This window comes from Ictalurus punctatus, chromosome 18, assembly GCF_001660625.3.
Source record: "Ictalurus punctatus breed USDA103 chromosome 18, Coco_2.0, whole genome shotgun sequence".
NCBI classification, from domain to species: Eukaryota; Metazoa; Chordata; class Actinopteri; order Siluriformes; family Ictaluridae; genus Ictalurus; species Ictalurus punctatus.
In genome coordinates this window covers 4,921,396-4,930,976 of record NC_030433.2, presented here as the reverse complement: position 1 = coordinate 4,930,976, position 9,581 = coordinate 4,921,396, and the positions used below count along the sequence as shown (strand labels likewise).

Genomic DNA, 9,581 nt, shown 5'->3' with positions numbered 1-9,581 from the left:
TTTTCTTTTATTATTATTATTATTATTTTATCGTTCTCGTGAATGTCGATGGCAAGGAACACAGTGGACCAAAGATTTTACTTTTGCCTCACACCTCCAGGGTTAGGGGTTTGATTCCCGCCGCCACACTGTATGTTTGCATGTTCTCCCCGTGCTGCAGGGGTTTCCTCCGGGTACTCTGGTTTTCTCCCCTAGTCCAAAGACATGCATGGTCGGCTGATTGGCATGTCCAAAAAGTGTCCGTAGTATATGAACGGGTATGTGAATGTGTGTTGGAGTGTGCCCTGCGATGGATTGGCACCCCGTCCAGGGTATGCCCCATGCTTCCTCGGATAGGCTCCAGGTTCCCCATGACCCTGAAGGATAAGCAGTATAGAAAATGGATGGATGGACATATGTATCGAACTAGGCTGATATTCCTGTGTAGGCTACAAAAGAGACAAATAAAAGAGATTCATTGTCTTGTGAATAGACTACATTGCTGAACATATATTTAATCTAAGCATCTAATATTTGACTCAATATTAAAATTTTTTGTTAAAATGTTTTTTCTTTCGCATTGACTGACTTCTACGACGAAATGGCTCCACCTAGTGGTAAATCCGCATAATGACTTTTTTTAGTTAAAGAAAACCGCAATTTTTTTTAAAATTAATATAGTTAATTAAGTCTACCTCTTCTTTTTGTATTTTGTATTAATATTGAGAACTTCACACTGCAGGCAACAAATACACCTGGATTATGATTTTATACTGAGTCAAGCTCGTATTTAACCAATGAGCCGTATTATTGAGCCACATAATGTTCTGAATAGTCTTCCGTTAATTGGTCGAAAATCACACAGGGGGCGTTGCCTCAACCAGGAACCAGAGAAGGGGAGGTACACAAACCCAAGATGGCGTCCCGCGATGAAGCAGGAAATATATTCCGCTTTCAATAATATTCGCGACTGGAGAGGTTTGCTCGGAAATTGTATGTTTGAAGAAGGCTGAAACGGATTTATTGCCTACTGAAGACAGAGCAGGTACTAAAAACAAACTTCTAATGGTACGCTGACTGTTTGAGTCAGGGGCGGTGGCGGAGGAAGTGAAGGTGCTACTGTTTGTTAGCAAGCCTTCCATGTAGGCCCGCACTGTTAGGTGTTTTTACCTACCTGTATTCGGATAATGTCCTCAATCTGCGCGTGGCACGTTATAACGCGCTGTGATTGGCCAGTAGTTCGTGCTCGCCCTGAAAATGGTTTTGCTGTAGCCAATCCGAATGCAAGACTCGTGGTTGGTCGGAATATGGGTAGTAGAAAATAACCCACAGGCCTGGATGCTAGCTAACGAGTTTGGACTTCGTTTTCGAGTCAAAAGGTAGAAAGTCAGCTGCTGTCCGTTTTGGTCTTTGACGTGGGTTTAACTTTTAAAGTTATGTTTTGTTTACAAGCTTTGGTTGTGACGTGTTAATCTTTATTTAGACCTGACAGAATTGGAATTGTTTAGCTATACACACACATAAAGGAACAAGTGGAACCAGTTAATATGTGATGATTAGGTCTTTTATGTCATGTAAACAAGGAACACAGTGACTCACTGGGTCTTATTATCACTTTCGTTATTGGAGAATCCTCCCAGTCTCAGTATCCGAGACTTAAACCTTTGATTAACACGCAGCTTGATTGATCTACCTCAGCTGAGTGGAATTTCTAGATGTTATTTACATTTGTTATTTAAAAGTTTTTGTATCTATGGTCTTTTTCATGTATTTAAAAATAAAAGACGAATTCCATTGTGATCACAACACAAATATTTCATGGACGAGACCTAATTATTAAAATATTAGACACATTAGGCAAATGTGTATCACTGTATTTATTTTATTTCTAAGGAATTAAACCTTTTACACTGTCTGTCTTAAAAGTACAATTTTTTTTTTTTTACCGTATTACCATCTCAGACTCTCATTATCTCCATATATGTATGTATGTATGTATATATATATATAATATATATATATGTATGTATGTATGTATGTATGTATGTATGTATGTATATGTATGTTTTATTTATTTATTTATATATGTGTATATTTAAAAAATTACAAATTAAATTGTACTAAATGGATTGTCCTTGAATGTATGTATGTGTGTGTGTGTGTGTGTGTGTGTGTGTGTGTATTACTTTAACTTTCTTTGTCTTTGTAGCGATTAAAGAAAATATCGTCAAACTCAGTTTAACTTTTTATTTTTTTATTTTTTTATTTTATTTATTTTTTTTTTTGTAAGTAATATTTTGCAGATAACTTGTTAGATCAACTATATTTCGTGATCTGCATCGTGTATCGTAGAAATGCTCTCAAGTATCGTGATATGAAATTTGTCATCTCGCCCAGCCCTACTTCCGTGTATAAATTGCAGTAACTCGTTGTGTACGTATAGGAGTTGAAGCTGATCATTTGGTGTACATATTATCAAGTCTTTTTTTCTTTTCTACGTACGTTTACGCAATCTCAGCAGTTAACAAATGATACGAAGCTATTTCTGACCTAACAAGACTTTCATGAATATCATATTTATTTTTGTAAAAAGCCCTGGCTAATGATTTTCAAGTAAATTCATCTGTAACTGGTTTGGTAAATGAGGCCCATTGTGTCAGTGACTTTCTGGTCATTTGATCTGCAGTGTGTTTCTGATACACTTAATCTAAGGAAGAGAGTCTGACTCGCTGAAATGTTCTCTTTTCACGCCGATTTTTAGATACTCTAAATGGCTGCAAGGAAGTCTGGATCAGATCTCCAAAACAATGGTGAGCGCTCCTGTTATCTCTCTCACTGTGAGCTTTATGGCTGTTGAGTTCTCTTCTTCTCCAACTTTCTCCCCTTGTATCCTCATATCTAGGACCTGTCAGTTACCTTGAGGATGTTCCTTTCAAGCTCAACGAGAAGTTCCGCTGCCCAGCAAAAGTGGGTCTGCCCATTGGCTTCTGCCTGCCCGACTGTAACGCTTTGCTATCAGAGACGCAGGTTAGTTTGGATACTGTTTTTGTTGCACAATAAACGATTGGTGACAGCGAGTCAAGGTATTTCACGAAACCCGTGCAGCGTGTTCCATTACAGAGTTCATAGAGAACTCAAATGGATACGTAAATGCCAGTGTCATTTTAGATATATCAAGCTTTTTTTGAGTAACGTTGCAACACATCTGTGAGAAATGTTGATATTCCTGATTGCTTTGTTTTGCTCCTGCTGTCTATTTTAGCCTAAGTGATTAACTAGCTTGGGGGGGGGGGGGGGGGGGGGTGCAGCACATTTGCTTTGCACCTCCTGGTTTGGGGGTTCGTTTTCAGCCTCCGCCCTGCATGCGCAGAGTTTGCTTTTGGGGGTTTCCTCCGTCAGATGGCTGGCATCTCTAAATTGTCCATAGTGTGTGAACGTGTGCGATTGTGCCCTGTGATGGGTTGGCACCCCGTCCAGAGCATCCCTTGCCTTGGGCCGAGTCCCCTGGGCTCCCCGTGACCCTGTGTAGGATAAGCGTTACAGAAAATGGATTGATGGATTAACTATTTAATGCTTAACGTTAGGTCTGGTTAACAGTGTGCGTTTATGGGAACACGATCAACAATGGCTTGGTCAGAATGCTGCCTGATGAGAAGCAGTTATAGTTACCACCCTGACCATTGAAATTTTTCCAATAGAGTCACATCCCAAAGTATTTGATTCATACCACAGCGACTTATCAATGATTACATTTAAAATTTTGTACACATTTTGTCAGTTTAAAGTTGTGGGAACATGCAACAAAAGCCTCTTTTTTCCCCCTCCTTTCTTTCTTTCTTTTAAAGTTAACGAGACAAAAAATGTTACAAAGTGCTGACCTTGGAGACCCCTTCCAAAAATGTTAAATAAATGACTCCTCATTTAAAAACGAACCTTGATATTCTACTCAGTGTTTTACACTTGTTCTTCCAATAAGGGGTTTTTCCTATTAAACACGTGTATTCCGTATTTCCCTTCCCTTATGGAAAGTCTAAATCCTAAAACAGTTGGCATAACATTTCTGGAGCTGATTATATTACATTGCGTCTCTTCCAGTATGACTTCAATCTAGAGAAGCTTAGTGTGCGCTGGGGGGACGACCTGAACAAGGCACGAGCTGCTGAGGCTCGGGAAGCCGAATCCAGGCGGGCAGAAGAAAAAGACAGACAGGCCTTACAGGACGGTGATGCCGGACTGGCCGGTGGAAAGAAAGCCCGTCCCGCTGAGGAGCAGGACCTCCTCCCACCGGCTCTGAACCCGGTCCTAGCAGGTCTATGGCACAACGCTATCCTGACCCCGCTCCCGGCCCCGAGATTCGGCCCAGCGCAACCAGCAGCCAGCAGCCCTGCGCCTCAGAGCCTCAATCTGGCTGACTTCGAGCGGGAGGAGGACCCCTTCGACAAGCTGGAGCTGAAAACTCTAGATGACAAAGAGGAGCTCCGAAGTATCCTCCAGAGCCAACCGCAGGCGTCTGCATCTGTCTCGACTCCTGAAAGCACTGGTGGAGAAGACAACGCTGCACCACCTCAGCAGGCCAAAGTGGATATCTTCCATAAACCCAACGGCCTGGTAGGACTGCTGGACTTGGAGCAGGCAGGTGTTGGTGGTGTGGCAATGTCCAAGGGACAGATCGATGCCGAACGCCCCTGTAACATTCGCTCGCTGACTTTCCCCAAGCTGTCGGAGCCAGGAGATTCCGCCTCGGACCCTCGCTTTACTACATATCCAGCACCCCCACAGCGAAGCTTACCCAACGGTACTCCACTCTCCATGCTGAGATCCACACCACATACCAGTTCTACACTGCCTGTAGAGTTACCGGGCCATGCACCAAATGGCACACCAAAGCAGGTACTGGATAAGAATTGTAATTTCTTCTCTGTATCACTGGTGTAGTCTGACTACAAACTTCAAACTAGAAAATGACATGGTGTGACAGATGATGTTTCGTTTTCTATGTGCGTGCGTATGGAAAAAGAGCTAAAAGCAACATTCAAATCTAAGTTTTCTCAAGCCTCCTCGGACCAATCCTGCGGCACGTGTGGTACAACATCTTTTCAGTTCCCCATTCACAACTTTAGTTCCTACCTGCAGTCTGTTCCCGTTTACTGTTTGGCACACATCTTCATCTTATCCTGTCATGTACATCAACGTTACATATGTATAGGGACGTTGCTAGAATAATAAAGCTTGGAAGGAAGTAGTAGTGATTGTTGGTGCACCTGGCGATTGTACGTGGCTAGGAGAGTCGGCTTGCTTAACTAATCCGGCAACGAAGTTGATATGAAGCCAAGTATTTACCTTGCAAGTCAAACAACTAGGGCTGCAACAACTAATCGATAATTACAATAATCGACAACGAATTTCATTCACGACGGAGAAAAATGCATTTCTGTGAATAAAACACATCTGAGAAACAGCTGGGGTCACAGAGCGAGCTACTGCAGGAAAAGCGCAAGATCCGGTGTGTTTGTTTTATATTAAGCGCTTCAAACAAACTCGCAAGTGTATTAACGTGGCTTGTCGAGTCAGATGCTGTGACAGATGTGTGTGCGGTTTAATGTGTTCCAGACTTGTTTTCTTCAGCGTAGAAATGACATTTTTACATTTATATCCTTATCTGTAAATGTTAGAAATTCACGCCTATATTTCCATTTTACATAAATGCTCGTCCTGACTGCGAGTGAGTCTCCATTCAACTTCACTGAACGAGTGCGAGTCCACGCATCAATAACTCTGACTAAAATATTCATTTTGATCAAATATGTTGTTTGATGCTATATTTAGTGATATTTAGAAACAAAGTTACTGTGTATTTATGAGAGCGGTTATAACATGTAATTGTATATAAATGTAAGAAGTGTCACATTTCCAGAATAAAATAACATGTTACTGTGTTCAAATGAGTGAATGTGTGTTACTGCAGAACATTCTGCCTCTTACTGTACCAGTTAACACTTCGTTTGTGCTTTTGTTTTTCTTTTTTAGCGTTTTTAATATAGTGATTTAACTTCTGCTTTAAAGCTTGTGGACAATCAGTTGTTTTTTTTTTTTTTGTTTTGTTTTCGAAATATAATGTTAATATTTTTAAAAATCCTTTGCGTAATATATAGCATAGCCCACATAGATGAAGGACTATATCGGGCAGGATGTGAAATAACGTTTTTGTTTGGTTTCTTTTTAAAATACAGAAAATAAAAATTGGCTTTTTAATCCAATTAATCGAAGAAATAATCGACGGATTAATCTATTATCAAAATAATCGTTAGGTGCAGCCCTACAAACAACCTGTTTTAACACCAATTAGTGTATTACTTAATTAGCGTTTAACTAGTTATCTTTAGAAACTGTAAGTAGCTGTTGCAACTACAAAGTCAATTTGTTTGTGTCTCTGTCCTCTCAGTCGAACCCTGTCCCTGCAGCCGGTCCTCCTTCATACCCAGCACCTGTGGGAGAAATCCTGCTCAGTCTCTCTCCCAGTGAGCGCCAGTGTGTGGAGACTGTAGTAGGCATGGGCTACTCTTACGAAGGCGTCCTCAAAGCCATGCGGAGACAAGGGCAGAACGTCGAACAGGTTGGCTTACGTTCTAGTAAACGCAGGAACCGATTCATAAACCGAGATCCTGTTCCTGCGCTAGCATAATAACAGTCAGTCAAACGAAACCTTTTTGTCCTGCTGTAGCGACTGATTTCTAAAGGATTTGTCATCTGTCCTCAGGTGCTGGAGTACCTTTTTGTCCACGGTCAACTGTGTGAGCGAGGTTTTGACGCCACAGCGGTGGAAGAGTGTTTGGAAATGTACCAGTGCTCGGAGGAGAAGGTTTGTCATTTGTCGCACTGGGACACAAAGGATTTAATGCAAACAAAATGAACGTGGTCATTTCAGAGTGAGTCCTAGATATCTAAATTGTTTGCTCATACTTGTATAAGGAAAAAATGGCTTTGATACTATGCGATGGATTCCTAGTGAACGTCGTCTCACTGATGAACAGACGACACAAAATGACAGCAGTCTGGATTATTTCACGGTTAATGATGCAAATCCGAGCAGACTGAAAACTGTGCTCTGTGCGAAAAATGTCTAGATGATACTTCAGGACATGGTGCTATAAGAGAATAATAAGCTTCAGGGTGGCTACAGTTACTCCACTTTGCATCTGGTCACATCACCTCGTTGATTTATTTCCATATAACAGTATTTCCCCAAAGTGTTTTATTCTTTGTTTTTAAAAAAAAAAAAAAAAAAAAAGGGTACTTTTCAGTGTTCATAGACTTGTCACTGGGTGGTACGCTCAATGGTATGTCTTTTGTAACTTTCCGTACCTGGTGAAATGGATGTAATGTAGCTCTTTAAAGGTATATACTTGGACCTGAGAGACATTTGAGAGTTTTGAAAGTGTTCTCGCATTATTAATGATTAGTGTTGTGTGTGTGTTTTTTTTTTTTTTATTTTTTTTTTTTTTTATTTTTTTAATTTTTTTTTTTTTCTCTTTCAGGCGCTGCAGTTTCTGCAGTTGATGTCTCGGTTCGGTGAGATGGGGTTTGAGAGAGACACCATTAAAGAGGTCCTTTTAGTGCACAATAATGACCAGGACAAAGCTCTGGAGGACTTAATGGCTCGTGCGACTGCAAGCTGAACCAGAGCGGCGTCTCCTCCTTGATCCGCCCCTCCTTTACTCCTCAACACTACATCCACTGTGAGAGAGAGAGAGAGAGAAGGAAAGAGAGGGGGGATGGGGGGGTCAAGCATGTGAGTGTGAGCAGCAGAGGTAGGGATGTAGTGAGGGTGTTTGAGACCGGACAAGTGAACATAATATCCCTTAAAAAAAAACTATAAAATAAAAACCTGCCCTTCAAGGTAGGGTTTGATCGGACCATTCATCCGACCTCAGCTATGATCCTATTAAGTGATGTTTGTGTGATTGCGGGCAAGAGGACCCTGAGTCGTCCTCCTTTCTCCATCGCCATAGAAACAGGCAGACGTGGGGCGATGCCTAGGATGCGGGCCTGAGAGGAGCGCACCAGGAGCGAGATCGGACTCTTGCTACAGCGCTGCTACGTCTTTCATAAGTGATGAGAACTTAATACTCGTTCATACACATGCCATGTCTGAACAGAGACCTTGAAGTGCCCTTTCTGTTCTTGCTGCCGCCTGGCTTTCGTTTGTTTTTCTTCCACCTGTCTCTGCTGTACATCCTTTTAACGATATGTTCATCCGTCGAGCTGTTTTAACAAACAGCCGTCTTGTTCGAGATCTGGTTTATTTGCCATCTGCATTATATAGGAACCGCATTAACAGAACTAACGAGCGCAGCGCTTTGCGAGAAACAGGACGACAAATACGAGAAAGGAAATCCGCAGCCGAAGAGCTTTTACACTGGAATGGAAAGAGAAACTGGTGTGTTCCTGGGAATGCAATATTTATGTGTGTCTATGCTTCTGCGTACAAATGCCATGCAAGGCTGAAAAGGCACAAAGAATCACAGATTATTAATATAAATGTATTTAAATATGTTCAAGATACACTGACACCTTCAATCTGTAATAAAGACTTGGAAATTCTTTACCAGTAGCTTGTGGATGTGACATGTACACTGAAATGCTCAATCATAACAATTCACTTTTTTTTTTTTTTTTGATTGCTATATTTGCTTGAAAGGGAAAAATCCACCCTGATCGACTTTAGCGTTCAGTGACGTCCAAGATTTGTTTTGGAATGAAATTCTGACGTTTTTTTCCCCTTTGAACTACTTTCATCAACATGGTGGTCTATCTACACTTTGGTTAATGGTTTCTTGTATTCCCCACAATGCCACTTGACTACCTGCTGATAGTGGTGCCTGTTTTATGTAGCTCTCGCTTCATCTCTACAGCGCTGTGAAAGTGTTCGCACCCATCCTGATTTCTTCTGTTTTTGTGTATATCTCATACTAAATTGTTCCAGAAATTAAAACAAAATCTAAGATAAAACAAAGGCAACTTGAGTAAACATGAAATACAGTTTTTTAAATGATATTTATTTACTGAAGCAAAATAGTTATCCAATACCATCTGGGCCTGTGTGAAAATGTATTTGCCCACGTTGTTACTAATTCCCCAAATATACTGTATGAAACTGCATTCATAATGGGGTTCAGCTGGACTAGCTGTAACCAGGCCTGATCACAGCAAACCGTCTTCAATCAAATCAACACTTAAATAGAAGTTTCTCAACAGCATGAGGTTGGTTAAAAGGTCTTGCACGGTAAGATACTGTGCCAAAGTTGAAAGAGATTCCAGAAATGATGAGGAAGAAGGTGATTTAAATACATCAGTCTGGGAAGGGTTACAAAGCTATTTCAAAGGCTCTGGGACTCCAAAGAAACACAGTGAGAGCCATTATCTCCAAATGGAAAAGAAACTGCACAGTAGTGAACCTTCAAAGAAGTGGCCGACCTTCCAAAATTCCTACAAGAGCACAGCGACCACTTATCCAGCGCATCGTAAAAGAGCAAGGACAACATTGAAGGAACTACAGGTCTCTCTTACATCAATAAACGGCACTGTTCATGACTCCACTATGA

The 9,581-nt window shown here is 41.1% G+C and overlaps 1 protein-coding gene across 1 annotated transcript; it reads left to right on the top strand.

Moving 5' to 3' along the window:
* The first annotated feature begins 860 nt into the window (after positions 1–860).
* On the top strand, positions 861–8,584 carry ubap1 (ubiquitin associated protein 1). The gene is made up of 7 exons (XM_017492133.3): positions 861–1,024; positions 2,741–2,789; positions 2,882–3,006; positions 4,075–4,869; positions 6,422–6,592; positions 6,737–6,838; positions 7,515–8,584. The coding sequence occupies exons 2-7, from the start codon at positions 2,750–2,752 to the stop codon at positions 7,653–7,655; spliced, it is 1,374 nt and encodes a 457-aa protein (XP_017347622.1). The 5' UTR covers positions 861–1,024; positions 2,741–2,749; the 3' UTR covers positions 7,656–8,584.
* The last annotated feature ends 997 nt before the right edge of the window (positions 8,585–9,581 follow it).

Bases quoted from the DNA above. Each gene is read 5' to 3' on its own strand.
- ubap1 (XM_017492133.3), top strand. From the start codon at position 2,750: ATGGCTGCAAGGAAGTCTGGATCAGATCTCCAAAACAATG. The intron at 6,593-6,736 runs GTTGGCTTACGT...ATCTGTCCTCAG, and splicing joins AAGGGCAGAACGTCGAACAG to GTGCTGGAGTACCTTTTTGT. The intron at 6,839-7,514 runs GTTTGTCATTTG...TTTCTCTTTCAG, and splicing joins ACCAGTGCTCGGAGGAGAAG to GCGCTGCAGTTTCTGCAGTT.